The sequence below is a fragment of the Gopherus flavomarginatus genome, chromosome 1, assembly GCF_025201925.1.
Source record: "Gopherus flavomarginatus isolate rGopFla2 chromosome 1, rGopFla2.mat.asm, whole genome shotgun sequence".
NCBI lineage: Eukaryota > Metazoa > Chordata > Testudines > Testudinidae > Gopherus > Gopherus flavomarginatus.
In genome coordinates this window covers 157623127-157641219 of record NC_066617.1, presented here as the reverse complement: position 1 = coordinate 157641219, position 18093 = coordinate 157623127, and the positions used below count along the sequence as shown (strand labels likewise).

General features: G+C 45.0%; 1 protein-coding gene and 1 long non-coding RNA gene across 8 annotated transcripts in view; one reads left to right on the top strand and one right to left on the bottom strand.

Annotated features, from left to right (window-relative positions):
- The window catches only part of STXBP5L (syntaxin binding protein 5L), a 434978-nt gene that overhangs the window by 383573 nt on the left and 33312 nt on the right, over positions 1–18093 (top strand). For all 6 annotated transcript variants that reach the window (XM_050956804.1, XM_050956783.1, XM_050956794.1 and 3 more), the window contains one exon: positions 5700–5870. In XM_050956804.1, coding sequence (XP_050812761.1) covers positions 5700–5870 — 171 coding nt within the window. The remainder of the gene's footprint in view (positions 1–5699; positions 5871–18093) is intronic.
- Positions 1–18093, bottom strand: part of LOC127055760 (uncharacterized) — a 38783-nt gene that overhangs the window by 12530 nt on the left and 8160 nt on the right. The gene's annotated exons all lie outside the window — the stretch shown is intronic.

Here is an 18093-nt window from a genome sequence, read left to right as displayed (position 1 = left end):
AGACTAGAACAGTGTAAAATATAGAAGTATGGAATTTTTTTAACCATCACTCAATTCACCATCACACACTAATGTGGCTGTTCTAAAGTTCATCAAGTTCAATTCTTGAAGAAATTTCTGTGAGCAGTAATGGGTCAAAATTCATAATTATAATCACTGGACTTCCTAAAATCTGATTTATGCTGTGAGAAAGAACCAGCCTTGCTTATATCAGAGACCCATTGGAGTTAGGCTCACAACTTCCATGGATTTTTAGTGGAATGTGGGCACGTAACTTCTTTAGGCCCTGAATACAAATTGATTCTAAGAAGCATATTATGAGAGAAGGCAAAGTCTATTAAAGTTTGATATATTAAGTAAAATCACAAGCCTAGAGAAATTTTATCCATTCTATACAACACACAGGATAAGGGTCTTAGAAATACTATTGATGCTTCTGTAAAATTTGACTCATTTTACTCTGATATATTCCTCACCCTTTCCTAAGATTCCCTGGGAGATAATGAGCTATCATGCCAAAACTCCTTTACACGAACTAAAATTTGAAGACAGAAAGCTGTGCGTTATGGTGCAGCTGTGTTAGGAACTCAGGACATAGTGCAACCTTCTAAGATCTGTGGATTCTGGGGGCTGAATGCTGTTTTTTTTGTGGCAGAGATCTTCATACTCCCTTTTTTCCCCACCTCCAACTTCAGCAGAATCATTTGAAGAAAACATGGGGTTTACCACATTTTAGTCAACTTTCAACTAAGCGCGTCAAATTATATTCCATACTGTAGAACATCTTATTAACTAGTTAGATAATTATAGATGGAGCTGGTAGCACTGCCTGCTATAAAGGTTGTCCAGCACTTCCCATTATAAGACCTTGCTTTCAATTGCTTTTAACTTTGCTAAACTTTAATTGTTTGGGATGAAATTTTTCATTCTGGATGTGTGCCTCAGGCTGATTTTCAGGGGAAATTTCAGCCAAAAGAGTCCAGCTGTTTCCAAGAATGAAGCTAGAAAAAAATATATTGTCTTGGCTATGTTCAAAAATTCTTGAGACCTTTTCTTTGGGAAACTCTAGAGCCCCCATGCTTTGGAGTAGAAATTTGGCAGGGCTGTGGCCTCTGTGTCAGGAATGTGCCTTTTGGCAGCCCTGTGAAAATCTGCCCAAATTTGGCCAAGTTATAATTCTTTGAAAAATCGCAGTTAGCACATACTCAGACTTGCAAGAGCTTAACAGCTAAATTCATAAAAGATTCTTTCTTCACTGAGCGTGCTCCATCCTGTCACAGCTCCTGTGTGTGACTGGACTGCTCGTGCACCATCCTCACAAAACAAAAGGGCTGCAGGGTTGAAGCTGGACTTTCCTTATAATGCCTGCTCTGGGATGAGATAGGGATGGGCACTGGAACTGAGAGAAAGAGAACTCTCTTTCTTGTGCTATCAGTGACTCTCTGGCTGACTCCCAGACAGTGAGAAGAAGGAGGAAGCCATCTGATTTGAATGCAAGACCGAGGGGAAGGAAAGGAATAGATTGGGATTAGGACCCTGATAAGACTTGGACTGGAAGTTGGGGGAGAGTAATTGTGACTGGAAGTTGGAAGGGGGAAACTGGGCTTGGTTGGGCAATGAGACTGAGATGTGTGGGAGACTGAGCTTGGCTGCACAAGGAGACTGGGATAGAGAACCGGGGGAGGAGAGGCTGGGATTAATTTAACCAGGAGGCTGAGACTGGGAGCTGTAGAGAGGGAAAGACTAAGAGTAGGAGCCAGTGAGGAAATGGGGGAACAACTGGGACCTAGTTTGCTGGAGGGACACTGTTATTGGGTAATGAGTTAGGGGAGAGCCTACAACTGGCTGAATGAGGAAACTGGGACAAGGAAGCAGTGCGGGGTGGAGTACAGGGACAAATGGGAGGAGAGAGAAATCTGACAGGTGGTGCACGGGGGCAGAAATAGGACTGACTGGGCCAAGATACTGAGACGAGGAGTCCAGGGGTGGTGGTGGGTGATTGAGATTGAATGAGGAGCACTAGCAGGGAGATTGGGACTGGCAACTAGTGCATGGGAAGAGGGGAGATACAGAGTGGGCCAACAGCAGGGAGCAGGGAACTGAGCCTGGCTGAGCAAAGAGACTGGGACTGGGATGAGAAGCCTCAGGAGTGGAGAGTGGGACTGGGATAAGGAGCCAGATGTGGGGAAGAGACAGGACTTGGACAGGGACAGGCTGGAGGGGACAGGGTAGAAGTGGTCAAGTTTGGGGAAAAGGGACGGAAGAGAACAATCTTTTTTGGTGAATTTACTAATGCTGACAAAATTTTGCCCAGCTCCACTCTCTTCTGCAGCTGAAGTCAGGGGGAGCCATGCTTGAATATATAAAGTTCTACATAATTCTACTCTGAAAAACCAAGTCCACCCAAAATTATTGAATACTTTTGACCTTAATCTCTCTCTGCCTCGCCATCTGTAAAATGGGGATAGTACTACCTCCTTGTCTCACAGGGGTATTGTGACAATAAATTAATATTTGTGATGCACACAGATTCTATAATGTTGAGCACACACAGAAAAGCCTATGAGGATATTAATAAGTCTGTCTTCAGATCAGGATTTGAATAGTATGCAGTAAATAAGACTTGGGGCCACGGACTGAACAATGAGAAGAAAACAAAATATTGAATAACTTGCTTACTAAGTGAACATGGTATATCCTGTGCACTGAGTGAGGCAGGAGTCCTTTGGGAAGAAATGTTTGTAACAATTAATATATGTTAATTAAAGACTGTATGTTAGTGGGCTGAACTGAGGTGGCACAAACAATCTTAATTCTGGCATTTCCTAACTTTTGAGTGCTTGACTCTGCAACCTTTATAGTGTTCTTTTAAATTAGTATGTTTGTGTAATATTGAAATAACCTTATCTTGGTATTTTAAAATTTATCATTTTCTTAGATATTGTGAAACTTTGGTACTGAGAGAAGTAATGGAATATGAGGTTTTTATACAAAATTTATAGAGATAAGAACAGCCATACTGGGTCAGATCAAGGGTTCATCCAGCCCAGTATCGTGTCTCCTGACAGTGGCCAATGCCAGGTACTTCAGAGGAAATGAACAGAACAGGTAATCATCAGCTGATCCATCCCCTGTAGCTGTCAGGTTTCCCTCCCCACTCTGAACTCTGGGGTACAGATGTGGGGACCCGCATGAACGACCCCCTAAGCTTATTTCTACCAGCTTAGGTTAAAAACTTCCCCAATGCACAAATCCTTTCCTTGTCCTTGGATGGTATTGTTGGCACCACCAAGTGATTTAGACAAAAATTCAGGAAAAGGGTCACTTGGAGTCCCTAGTTCCCCAAAATATCCCCCTGAGCCCCTTAACCCCCTTTCCTGGGGAGACATGAGAATAGTGTGCGTACCAGCCAGACCCTTTGTCTCTAGGACACTGAAAATCAATGAGGTTCTTAAAGGAAGAATTTTATTTAAAGAAAAAATAAAAGAATCACACCTACAAAAATCAGGATAGAAGGTAACTTTACAGAGTAATAAAAAGATTTAAAACACAGAGGACTCCCCTCTGGGCTCAACTTCAAAGTTACAAAAAACAGGAATAAAACTCCCTCTTAGCATAGGAGAAATTCACAAGCTAAAACAAAAGATAATCTAATGCATTTCCTTGCCCGTACTTACAATTTTTGTAATCTCAGGCCTTGGCTACACTCACACTTTACAGCGCTCCAACTGGGGTGTGAAAAAACACCCCCCTGAGTGCTGCAAGATACAGCGCTGTAAAGCGTCAGTGTAATCAGGGCAGCAGCGCTGGGAGCATGGCTCCCAGAGCTGCACGCTACACCCGTAAGGGATGTGGTTTACATGCAGCTCTCCCAGCACTGCCGCTCTGACTACACTCACACTTCAAAGCGCTGCCGCGGCAGCGCTTTGAAATTCCAAATGTAGCCATACCCTAAGATGGTTCACTTTTGTTGTTTTCAGGACATGTTTTTTCCTACCTGCTCTCTCTCTGTCTCCGTCCATAGAGGGAACAACAAAGAGAGCACAAACAAAACATCCCCCCAGATTTGAACGTATATTCTTTCCTTATTGGTCCTTTTGGTCAGATGCCAACCAGGTTACTTGAGCTTCTTAACCCCTTACAGGTAAAGATTCAGTACAGCTGCTCAGGAGGGATTTTATGCTACCAATAGCTGAATGTTTATGACAGCAGCCCATTCCCAGCATCTGGCAAACACAGGCTAGAGATACTTCAGAGCATAGTTTTGCATGATCTAATTATAAAGATATAAATAATCTAAGATCTAAATAAAGGCAGATGGTCCAGCTCTGTCGTTACATATATGGGAGACAAAGTGGGTGAGGTAATATCTTTTATTCAACTAATTTCTGTTGGTGAAAGAAACAAGCTTCCCAGTTTATACAGAGCTCTTCTTCAGGTCTGGAAAAGCTACTTATATGGTCATGATACATATGGGTATTGTTGTGAATTACAATTATTGTGCATATTTGCATAGTTCTTAATTTTTGTTATGTTTATTGTTTGCATAAGTTACAGTGCAAATTGCAAACAATGTATCTGATAGTAAATCTGAATGATCTGTGGACCAAGAATCATTCACTACAACAAATAAATAAATAAAAATCAAGACCAGTTTTAAATACCATGTCCATTTAAAAATGTTGTGATTTGCTTATTCACAAATAGGAACAAAGGTGGGATTTCACAAATCAGTTATTCATTGTGAATTATTCATTCAGCTCTTGTGCTCCACTGTAAGATTCAGCTACAGGAATTGCGAGTTCTATTTTTATTTTAAAATGGTCAGCATTTTTTTGCACTTAAGTACCTCCATCACAATACTTTCAAGATTGTGTATTTGAATTCAGATCCTTACATTGCAGGAGAAAAATGGCATTCAGATAGACTGTCATGTATAAGTTAGGGAAACGGTATGTTACCTTAAGATGATATATGCTGTAGTCCACCAGTAAAATAAATACATGTAATATAAATAGAATGGAGTATAAAGAGAATATAATACAACACTCAGAGATATTATCGCCTATTTTTTAATGTCCCCAAAGAGTGACAGTTAGGCATATGCTACACTGCATCTGCATATCTGGCAGTTAGATGTCTATCTGCAATAATTTGTTCTTACAGTAAACTCCACCCATAATTAGTTACTTACATTTTTATAGGAGGAAAAAAGGAAGGATGTTTTTCAAAATCATGCTGTCTGTGCTTATAAGATGCAATACAAAAGCTGTCCTTAAGCACTACCACCCATAACTGAAATGTCTATATATGTAGGTCCAGAGAAGACCTAGGGATCCAGGGTCTCCAGTATGTATAACTAGCATGTACAGTAACATCTGGTCTAGAAACAGTGGGTCAGATTTTCCTCTTGCCTAGCAGTGAAGTCAGTGGAGTTACACCATTGTGAACGGGATGTGAGGGAAGAGTCAGCCCAGAAGGCTTCAGTTGTACACACCTCTTTATATTTATAAAATAGTTACACTGCTAAGGAAATGGTAAGTCATTCCCACAAATCTTTACTGTACTTGCAGAACAAATATACAGTTCTGTGGGAAGTTTCATCTTAAATTATTCTCAAGTATCACATTTACACCTCTCTTGCATTCTGAATATTGGAAGCTGCCTCTTTACCTTGGACCTTGTCGTTCTTTTTGCAGATCATGTAAACGGGCACTGTACAAGCCCAACCTCCCAGACTTGCAGCTCTGGAAAACGGCTCTCTAGCACAGATGTTACAAAATCAAATCGCCGAGGGCCTGGGAGGCCCCCATTTAGAAAAGCACAGTCTGCGGCTTGCATGGAGATTTCCCTTCCAGTCACAACAGAAGGTGAGTGCCAATGAGCATTTTCATTAGGTATGTGTTAGTTTCACTTTTCCACAAGATGTGAAAGTAAACTGGTTACACACTATTTAGCATGATCCCTGTCTTAGTCACTTCTCTAAACTGCTGTCTTCATTTAATTGTTTAGAATTAGAATGATCCCTGTGTTTTAGTGTTGTTACTAACCAGCCAGCCTGCTGCTGACTTTTGTGCTACCTACAGATGCAGTATACCAAACTCCCTGAAACTCTCACAGCCCTCCCACCATTTTTTTGAGCCTGGAAGCTTTGCTCCAGAAAAATGATTGTTCATCAGAATGTATGTACAGTAATTCTGACAGCCAGTGACCTCAAGAGCTTAAAATATTCTGATCCCTGTTTATTCACGAGTAATAGTCTGAAAAATGAGAGTTTAACCTTTGCTCACACATTGTATTATTCTTTGGTATTAAATAGAATTAAAGGCTATAAATTCTGCAATTCCCTGGCCATGGGATTTACCCCTTGCTGGAGAATTGTGGTTCAGAATCAAAACTTTATTTAAAATAATTTGTTTTGAGCACTTATGTTTGTGAATACAGCCTCCAAGTTTTGAACTAAGTATGAGCCATGCAGTGTTGTCTACCTGAGTGTTCAGACACATTCAAACCACAGTTCTGAGGAATGTAAACTGTCCCATTCATGTCAGTGGGTTAAGTGCGAAACTTCAAATATGCCCATTTAAATGTCACCGTTGCTAACTATTTCAGTGCCCATCATTTTAAACAGAAGCATCCAGCTATTGTGCTTTTTCCATAAGTGCAAGACACCTCCTGTGCCTTGTGAGATGCTGTCACTCCCAATTATCTCTCACCCACCAAGCCTGCAGCTTCCCCCACACCCTCCACTGCTTCTACAACGCAACAATGTGTTGTCCTTACAAAATGCTTTGGCAGTCAGCAACTGAAAAAAATGTAATATCAAAATAAACTCTTCTACTCTTCTGCCAATAATATTACTCTTATTCATTTTAATATTTCACTTACTAAAAATTCAATTTTTAACTTAAATGAGACTGCCACAGAATTTCCAATCTGCTCAAGTAACGACACTTCCCAGGGCTACCCTCTGGGCCATAGCACTCCCTGGAGTCTCTGCAATGCTGCAGTCCCACCCGCAACATGCCCCTTCTGCCCCCCGCATCACCTCCAGTATGCCCTCCACACCATGGCTTGCAAGGAGATCATTGGAAGATGGCCTTTTGCCTGTGTTCAGCAATGCCTGCACCAGGCTAATTCTCCCAGAGTCAAAATGAGAGCGCTTAGAGCCACTTTACCCAGCCTCAGTCCTTTCACCCGTTGTAAGGGGGACAGTGCGAGAGTGATAATCTCACCCACAGAGCCTGTTGATGCCCCTTTTAAATACAAACTGTAGAACATACCTTTGTTCCCAGATGTAAAAAGATCCCTCTACATACTGGAAATGGATAGAACATCAGAGCCCCTTTCATTAGTATTTCTGATAGCTAGATCTTCAGAGTTTATTAATTAGGATGTGATAAAGTAGAGGAATCACTGCTGATCCTTTTCTCCATGGCTGTTTGAGATCACACCACAGCAAGACAGAAGAGATCACTGTGTAGGATCTATGGAAGCTGACAGTATGGAAATGAACTCATGAATCATGTCATTATCCCATTAAATTATCCCGTGGACCATTATCCCAAGATGGTGACCTGCTTGGGATTAGAGTGCAAGTCCCAAACTCATGGGCTGGCAAAAGTCAGGTTGGTGGATGCAGCATTCTGTGCAGAGAAAGCATGCTGCATTCTTCTCAAGGAACTCCATCCAGCTGATCTAAGAGGCAACACTGATTACATCCAAAGGAACTACATTTAGAGAAGACAATAATGTAATGTAGAGTCACTGAAGGGGGGACCCAGAAATCCTGATCTCTAAAAAAAACCCCATGAAATCACACTACAGTCTCTCCGCAGCATATAGAAAAAGTGTGATCTTCCAGTTCCCTATCAAAGGAAATAATTCGTTCAAAGAATATGCCCTTTATAAGCTCAAATGTAAATACAGACTACTAGATAGTTCAGGAGTGAGTACAGTACCAAGATAGACTTAGAGAGCGCCAATGAAGTCATTGTAAACAGCTTATGAATAAGAGCAGACTTCACTCATGAACTAACCTGGGTGTTCTCTTCAGGTTAGTTATTGCTGATAATAATTAATATTATAATATAGTATATTATAATACTTAATTAATATGGAGCTCATAGTTAGCACTTTTTATGTGTAGATCTCAAAGCACTTTACAGAGATGGTAAAAGTTTTAAAACTTTCCACAGGTAATGATTTAGCTTTCTCTTGTCACTGAAAAGGTCGTCTAGCTTTCCTGGATGTCAACAAAAGAATACTTAAAGGTATCAGTGATGTCAGTGAAATTGTACTGCAGCTCTCACTAATGTCACTGAATTGACTTTAACAGCCTATTCTCTGTCATAGTTAACAGCAGAATAGTTGGTCAGGGTATATTCTATTAATATGTAATATGAAGTTTTTCTATATATATACACATACACACATGCGTACAAGTTATTAGAGTATATATACACTAAAAAAGAAGAGCCTTCTTATACTTTACATTCTCACATTAATAATGGGATGGATTTTTTTATAAGAATCCTTTTTTTGATATAAACCTAGGATGTTATTTCCATTTAACTAGGTTAAACATTTAGCAGATTGCTACTGTGTTAGCTCTTTAGAGTTTCGGTTTAGTAATTGATCTGCATCAAATGACTGATATGTAGGAATTCTTCCACAGACATTGTTTTGGCATATTTTTATTCATCTCAGTAGTGTTTTGTATTAAATACTACTGCCAAAAGTGATGTGAGCCCTGCGAGGGTCGTAGCTTAAAAAAAAAAAAGACTTTGCAAAGAAAATGCTGCGAATACATTTTCTGTCCGGATGAGCTCATTATATTTCAGACATTGATCAAAATAGAGGCTCCATTTGGCCAAGCCATTAAAAAGCGTTGCTAAGCTTTTCACAACTGGATGTCAATCTTTCATCCACTATTTAGGAAATTATGCCACAATAAACAGCACATATAATTTGGACGAATTGACTGCCTGTGCTCTGAAGTGGTGAGCGCATATGAATAAAATATAGATTTTGTTCACTTGATACTTCACAAAAAGAGAAATGGGCTAGATTCACAAAGGAACCTACGTACTGTGACACTGAGCATTATCATGTAAACGTTTAGGCGCCTAGAAAATCACTGAGATTTGCAAAGCCTGGGTTAGGCACTTAGGCTCCCCATACAACGAGTAGGGAGAGATGGGCACATCAGAATGGGATTCACAAAAGCCAGTATGATAAGCAACTTCCTAAGATAGCCCATAGGATGTGCTAAGCTGAGGGATGGGTGCTAAGCCCTGCCCCTCTTGGAGAACTAACTCCAGGCTGCTGCCTGTAGGGACCCCATCCACTAGGTAAAGTCTGAGCATACCTACCAGATCAGGCCCTGTAGATGAGTTATCCTGAGAAGCACCTATCTTCACCCAGTGTGTGAATCACACTGGGGCTTAGGCAGCCAACCTCCAAGTATGAGGGCTACAGTCCACATGCTCAGAGGCAGAAACTTAAGGAACTTCTACTTCAAAAAGTAGGCGCCAAGCCAGTTTAGGTACCAGGGTTTGGCGGTAGCTGAGTGGGGATTTTGTGAATCCCAGTGTGACCTGATTATGGGATTTAGGTGCCTGAAGTGGCATTTAGGCATCTACATCCTTTTGTGAATCTAGCGTGTGGTGTTTCCAAATCAGAATGGAGACATTAGGTAGTATTTTATTTATTCCAGTATCATTAGCTTTAGTAGAACATCAGTGGGTCCTTACAGATGACTATCTAAATAACTTAAACAATTTTCAGAAGTGATAAATATACTGCCATGGTAAAGTTGGGTGATTCTTTCTTATGTATAATTTGGTGTCTTTAAGGAAACCCCTACTGCACTAATAGTGTCTGTTGTTTTAATTTCTCCTTCCAGTTCCTGCTGTTTCTCCCATGTGATCATTGAAAAAGATAATCAAGTTCTGTGACTAACCACACAAAATATATTAAAACAGTAAATCAACCAGTTCTTCCCACACTGCATTACAATAATAACCATGACCTGACCTTTTAACACAATGAAAAAATAGTCTGTATATTTCCAGCAGTTTCTTTGATGTTTTTCATGTGAACGTATGTAGGAGTGTATATTTTCCCCCAGCTATCACCTTGAAAATATTTTGCTAACACTTGCCTGTTTCTTGAAGAGGAACTGGCATGTGGAAGGGGATTCCTTATCTAGAAAAACATTTTTGATGAACTTCCCTGTTAAGTAGACTGGCATGTGAGAGAGGGAAGAAAATTGTTCTTTCTTATTCCTCTTTAGCTGTTTCAAACTCTTAAGCTTCATAAAGAATTGTAGGCTTTTACAGATTCTTTAGAACAACCACAACTCAAAACTAAAATATCTTCTCATGACAGAGCAATGGTGACTATGACTTGATCTTTATAATTATTGCATTAAAATCTCTCCCCCTTGCCTTCTTGGAGCTGGTGTGAAAGCTTTAAAATAAGACTCTTTTCAGATGTAAGTAGAGTTTTTTTTGAAGCCTCTTTTGACTCAGAATAGAATCAAAAAGGGATGCCTTTTCAAATATTGTGTATGGTTAGTATTTCAGCTTCAGAGCCTGTTTTTTCCAAAATAATAATGTATAGATCTGATAGTTTTGTCACAGTGATAGACCTTGTCAATATTTGTTCCTGGACATCTGACACACCCTTCGTGACATTAACATTTCTCAGTTAAAATTTGATAAGTTTTTTCCAATGTGCCTTTTGGCTTATCAGTTTTCAGAAATGTGATCTTTTCACAGCTGCAACAGTAAACTTGCTAGTTGAACCTTTGATACCTGGTTCTAACAAGACAAGTATGAGGAGAATCTTGCAGGCTGTTAATAGCCTATTATTAATTCTGGATAATCATGCTCTCTCTCACTTTTGATAAACTTGTTTCCTGCTTGTGTTAATTAAACTATTACTTATTTGCATTGTATCAGAAACTGTTGCTATAGCAAAGCCAAATTCCATTGCTGCACTTAATTTTCTAATTCAATCCTTTCTACAGTTACTGAGACTCTTTGAAATTAAAAATCATGTGTCTTAAATAAAACCAGACTTCCTTTCTCATGTTATAAGTGACACCTAGGATTATTGAAAATTACAGAATTTTTAAAACCTAATGCACATTTCACAACTTATACTGTTGATGTCATTTCACCATTTATGGGTGTAGACACTTTTTTTCATTTCTCTGATTGGACATTGAAACTAGACTAGTCAGTTTCAGGCTTTGTCCGAGATGAAAACATTAAAAGAGAACATTTGTTGTTTTTGACGTTACACAAGCATCAGAAAATGTTGTTATTGATCTAATTTTTATTAAAAGCTTATTTTGATAAAATCTAAATTTGGGTCCAAATTTGACCTAGCAGTGTGCCTTTAAATACCAACATCTATAAAGAAATCCAAGGACACAGATTCTCCCTTCCCCTCGTGAAAAGCAGCAAGACAGGACATTTTGTAAAGAATTTTTTTTATATTGTCTCATTGTTGCATAAAGCAAAATGTGGTTTGCTGCAAACTTGGTAGATCTTCTGGCAGGCCAGAGTCACCTGGCCAGAGAGTCTCTAGCCCTGCTTCACCTCTGAGTTTCAGCCATCTTCACACTTTGATTGCAGCAACTCCTGAGAACTCGAGTGCTCACAAAAAAAAGTCACTAAAGGTTGGGGTTGTATTCACTTTTTCACATATCTTCTGTGGAGATGACATGCATTCCCACCTGGCCTATCTTGAGTCCTTCCCCTGCACAGATCCTAGAGAGTACAGAGAATCCTTAACAGAGTCTGAGGGACAGTACTGCAGAGCCATCCCAGTCCATTTGGAGCAGGGGAGATCTGAACCTGAATATTGGTCTCTGTGAGGATGAACTGGCCCAAGTGTGTGTGCTGTTTCTGTACATGAGAGACCACATGCACTTTCAGTCTCAAATGCTTTTTTACTTTATATACAGGAAAACACTGACATTAAAGAACAAAAGTAGGTTGCCATGGGGGAGCTCTCTGTGTCTCCTTTATAATAGATTAGAAGCAACTCTAAGAAATGCCTTTGGAGATTTGTCAATAACTACTGTCTTTAAACCTTCATGACTTTCTGATCACACAACCACTTCTTATTCTCTGAAAGGTTCTGTCTAGAGAGGGCTGTTAGCTAATGAGGTGGAGCTGCCATTGGCTGACTGCAGGGCTGTTAACTCCATCAGCATAGATGTACTGTCAGTAGCATTCTGGATATCTTCAGAAAACGACGTGCCTCCTTGAGTTTGTGTAGCTGTCTTCTGTTCTTCTTCGAGTGATTGCTTATATCCACTCCAGTTAGGTGTGCGCGCGCTGCGTGCACGTTCGTCGGAAAACTTTTACCCTAGCAACACTCGGCGGGTCGACTGGGCGGCCCCTGGAGTGGCGCTGCTATGGCACCGGATATATACCTCAGCCGATCCAGCCACCCTTCAGTTCCTTCTTACCGCCCGTGTCGGTCGTTGGAACAGTGGAATGCGGCTTAGCTGACCTCCACTCCCCTAGCTACTCATAGTTTCTCGCTTATTATCGTGTATATAGTTATAATTCTTTATATATATATATATATATATATATATATATATACACACGCACACACGTTTCTTCCTTAAATAGTTAGTTTAGTTTAGTAATAGTTAGCCGGGTTCGGGGAGTAGCCCCTTCCCCGCACCCGGTGCCGGAGCCTATGCCCGGCTCACCGGGTTTCAAACCATGCTCGGCCTGCCACAAGCCGATGCCAACAGGAGATCCGCACGACTCCTGTTTGAAGTGCCTCGGGAAATCGCACTTGACAGCTAAGTGCCCAGTTTGCAAGGCTTTCAAGCCGCAAACAAAAAAGGAGCAGGACATCAGGCTTAAACAGCTCCTCATGGAGGCGGCTCTCACCCCTACACCTTCGGCACCGAGCGCTGGTCAGTCGGTGAGCAGAAGGGCCTCCGCGGCACCGGACCACACCGGTACACCCAAAGACTCACGGCACCGGACGTCGCTGGTGCCGAAATCGGCTCCACGACGCTCCCTCCCCCCGAGGTTGAGGAAGGCCAAGACTCCTGCTGCTCCAGCACCGCCCGCACTGCAGCCAGAGAGTACGCCTAGGTTGGATCGCCCAGCGCCGACACCCACTGCGGCACCGACTAAATCAGCACCGTTGATTCCGGTCCCACAAGGGCCGTCAAGTCCGGAGCCTGTTAGCTCCCTGGCGCATGCGGTGGTAGAGCTCACCATGCCGTCCACGCCAGAGGCGTTCTCAGCGCCACAGGACCTGATCGCCTTGACAGACTCGGCACTGCCTCTACCTTCGACACTGCTGGTGAAGGTAATCCACTCCTTAGGCAAGCCGACCTTGATTAGACCACCCTCTGTCGGCGCAGCGGACCGGTACCGCTCACGTTCGCAGTCCCGCAGACGCTGCAGGTCCAGACAGCGCTCCCACTCTCAACGCAGCTCGCAGTCCTGGCACCGTTCTACTACATGGCACCGGTCAGACTCGCCGCACCGGTTGGACTCCTGTTCACCAACTCATTACCCACGGCACCGCTCCAGTTCCCGGCACCGCTCCAGGCACTATGCCTCCCAAAGCCAGTCACGACACCGGGATTCGAGATCTCGGTCAACCTCCCGGCACCTATCTGGTCGCAGGTCCCGCTCTCGATCCCGGTACCGATACGCGTCCCGGCACCGGTCCCCAATTCGTAGGGGAACCAGGTCCATTGGAACACCTGCACAAGGCTTCTCCGCTCCTCCATGGCCATCCAGACATACGTCGATGTCCTCCCACGCGGACAGCTACTATGGCCAAGACTGCGATTCCGATGTGCCCACCGGACTGTTCGAAGAAGCCCGGCCTCAGGACCCAGGACCTCACCAGTGGTCCGTTTGGACACCTTGGGCACACCACCAGGCCCAAGGTGCTCCGCTAGTTCCGGCCCGCTCCGCTTCATCAGAGCACCGAGCACCAGAGGCCACAGTTAGCTGTCCTCCTCCACCCGAGACGGAGGAGCCACTAGTCCACCCACCGGGTTCCCTGGTGCTGCTGGAGCAGGAACTGGCACATGAGCAAGAGGCCATACAGGACCCGCTCGTCCCTGGCATTTCATCTTCTTCCTCTCCAAACGAGGCAGTGGCAGGGACTTCCTCCTCGAGGACGCTTCCAATAGACCTAAGAGCCCATCAGGACCTCCTCAGGAGAATAGCGCTCAACATGAACCTCCAGGTGGAGAAGGTCCTGGAGGTCGACGACCCTGTAGTGAGCATCCTGTCGGCAGATACCACCACTAGGGTGGCTTTGCCTTTTATCAGGACCATCCAGGCAGTCCCCAGCCTCCATCCCCCCTACAGCAAAGGGGGTCGAGCGCAAATACATGGTACCCTCTCGGGGTACAAGTATCTATATGTCCACCCTCCTCGCTAATTGTCCAATCAGTCAATGAGAGGGAGTGCCATGGCCAACAGGCGCCAGCCCCAAAGTCAAAGGAGGCTAGGCGAATGGACTTACTCGGCTGCAAGGTGTATTCGGCAGGCGCCCTACAGCTCTGGGTGGCAAATCAGCAGGCTCTACTGAGCTGTTATAGCTACAACACCTGGGCAGAGGTGGGTAGATTTACAGAACAACTCCCCCCGGACTCCCGCCAGGAATTCGCTGCATTCCTAGAGGAAGGGAAAAAGGTGGCCAGAACCTCCCTCCAGGCTCCTCTAGATGCGACCGACTCAGCAGCCAGAACTCTGGCCTCTGGTATAACCATGAGGCACATCTCATGGCTACGGGTTTCCAACCTCCCACCTGAGTTGCAATATACCATCCAGGACTTACCCTTTGATGTTAAGGGTCTGTTCTCGGAGAAGACTGACCCCAGGCTACAAAGCTTGAAAGACAACAGGGTCATCATGCTCTCTTTGGGCATGCATACACCTGTGACCCAATGGCAGACCTTTCCGTCCACAGACTCACCGCCTGTACTTTGTGCCCAGACACAGGCAAGACTTTAGCAGATGGCGCAAGCGGGGTGGCCATAGATGCCAGTCCAGACCCCAAGCGGACCAGAGCCATGGCCCCTCAAAACCACCAGTGGGGCCTAATTCTGCCTTTTGAAGGTACGCCCGAGGACGGCGTACCAGTTTCAAGACAAGATCCTTTTCCTCCCTTCTCCAACTGCCTCTCCTACTTCCTCCCGGCGTGGTCCCGATTGACCTCAGACCTATGGGTCCTACGCACAGTGAAACAAGGATACCACCTCCAATTTGTTTCATCCCCGCCTTCCCACCCGCCAACCCAGTCGCTCTTCAGGGACCCCTCTCACAAACAATTTCTCGTACAAGAGGTGCAGACGCTCCTCACCATAGGAGCAATAGAGGAGGTACCACAAGACGAAAGGGGCAAAGGGTTTTACTCCCGTTACTTTCTGATCCCCAAGTCGAAAGGAGGCCTCAGGCCCATCCTAGACCTGCAAGGCCTCAACAAGTTCATGATAAAGTTGAAGTTCCGCATGGTCTCCTTGGGAACCATTATCCCGTCCTTGGATCCTGGAGACTGGTATGCTGCCCTCGATATGAAGGACACGTTCTTTCACATCGCCAATTTTTCTCCACACAGGAGGTACCTTCGCTTTGTATCCAACCACCAGCACTTCCAATTCACGGTCCTCCTCTTTGGCCTCTCCATGGCCCCAACGGTGTTTACAAAGTGTATGGCCGTAGTCGCCGCACACCTCCACCGCCATCAAATACACGTATTCTCATATCTGGACGACTGGCTCATCAGAGGGAGCTCCAAGGCACAGGTCAGACAGCATATAGGCATCGTCAGGACCTATTCACATGCTTAGGCTTGATGCTCAGTGTGGAGAAATCCACACTGGTCCCCACACAAAGGCTAGACTTCATAGGAGCTACCCTGGACTCCAATCTAGCCAAGGCCTGCCTACCCGAGCCGCGATTCCAGGCAATGGCAACGATCATTCGAGGTCTGCAGAACTTCCCAACGACCTCAGCTTGCACCTGTCTCGGTCTCCTCGGTCACATGGCAGCCTGTACTTATGTGACCAAATATGCCAGGCTCCGCCTCCGACCCCTCCAAGTGTGGTTCAATTTGGTCTACCATCCGGGCAGGGACCCAATAGACACAATAGTCACCATTCCCCCAAGCACCCTACGCTCCCTCGACTGGTGGCTAACCCCCTCCCTGGTATGTGCAGGGTTACCGTTCCATCCGCCACAACCTTCGCTGTCCCTGACGATGGACGCGTCATCTCTCGGATGGGGGGCTCACCTCGGACACCTTCGTACCCAGGGCCTTTGGTCATCACAGGAGCTGACGCTGCACATAATGTCCAAGAGCTGAGAGCGGTCCGTTTGGCGTGCCAGACATTCCAGCAGCATCTACACGGCCGTTGTGTCTCAGTGTTTACAGACAACACAACGGCCATGTATTATATCAACAAACAGGGAGGGACTCGATCTTCCCCCCTCTGTCAGGAGACCATCCGACTCTGGGACTTCTGCATAGCCCACTCGATAGACCTGGTAGCGTCCTTTCTCCCAGGAGTTCGGAACACTCTAGTGGATCAGCTGAGCAGATCCTTCCTCTGTCATGAATGGTCAATAAGACCAGACGTTATTCATTCCATCTTCCAGAAGTGGGGCTTTCCCCACATAGACCTGTTCGCCTCTTGCACAAACAGGAAATACCAAGCGTTCTGCTCCTTCCAGGGTCTTTCACTGGGATCAATTGTGGATGCATTCCTCATGTTGTGGAAGCACCGGCTGCCCTATGCCTTCCCTCCGTTCCCGCTGGTTCACAAGGTCCTGATAAAACTCTGCAGGGACAGAGCGCACCTAATCATGATCGCGCCAGTGTGGCCCAGACAGCACTGGTACACCACACTGCTCAACCTGTCCATAGACGACCCAATTACCCTGCCTCTCCACCCGGACCTCATAACACAGGACCACGGCAATCTTCGCCACCCAGACCTGCAGGCCCTTCACCTCACGGCATGGCTCCTGTGTGGCTAAACAGGTCGGAGTTACGCTGCTCCGCTCCGGTGCAACATATACTCCTGAGTCGCAGAAAACCTTCCACTCAGTCAACATATCTGGCCAAGTGGAAACGTTTCTCCAGCTGGTGTGAAACACAGAATACGGCTCCCTCTCAAGTTTCGATCCCTGCTATCTTGGACTACCTCTGGTCCCTTAAGCAGCAGGGCCTGACGATATCTTCTTTGAGAGTGCACTTGGCAGCCATCTCCACATTCCATCCAGGAGAAAGTGGCCACTCCGTGTTTTCCCACCCTTTAGTTACCAGATTTCTTAAGGGCCTAGAGCGCCTCTACCCCCACGTACGCTGCCCTGTCAATACCTGGGACCTCAACCTAGTCCTAAACAGGCTTATGCTTCCACCTTTCGAGCTGTTGGCAACTTGCTTGCTGCTATACCTGTCCTGGAAGACAGTATTTCAAGTAGCCATTACATCTGCCAGACGGGTCTCCAAACTTAGAGCGCTCACGCTGGACCCACCGTATACTGTCTTTCACAAGGACAAGGTACAGTTGCGACCACATCTGGCGTTCCTCCCTAAGGTGGTGTCGGCCTTCCATACCAATCAGGACATCTTCCTTCTGGTCTTCTTCTCGAAGCTTCGCTCATCTCAGCGGGAACAGCAGTTACACTCTTTAGATGTCTGTAGGGTGCTCGCTTTTTATATCGATCGGAAGAAGCCTTTCTGGAAATCGCCCCAACTCTTCGTTGCAGTGACTGACCAGATGAAAGGCCTTCCTGTCTCCACCCAGAGGATCTCCTCTTGGGTGACGTTGTGCATATGCACATGCTATGACCTGGCTCATGTTCCCTCGGCCATCTCACTGCACATTCTACCAGAGCTCAGGCTTCATCAGCCGCCTTCCTGGCCCATGTACCAATCCAGGAGATGTGTCACGCAGCTACCTGGTCCTCGGTCCACACCTTTGCATCGCACTACGCTCTGGTCCAACAGTCTAGAGATGATGCAGCCTTTGGCTCAGCGGTTTTGCACTCTGCCACTTCTCACTCCGACCCC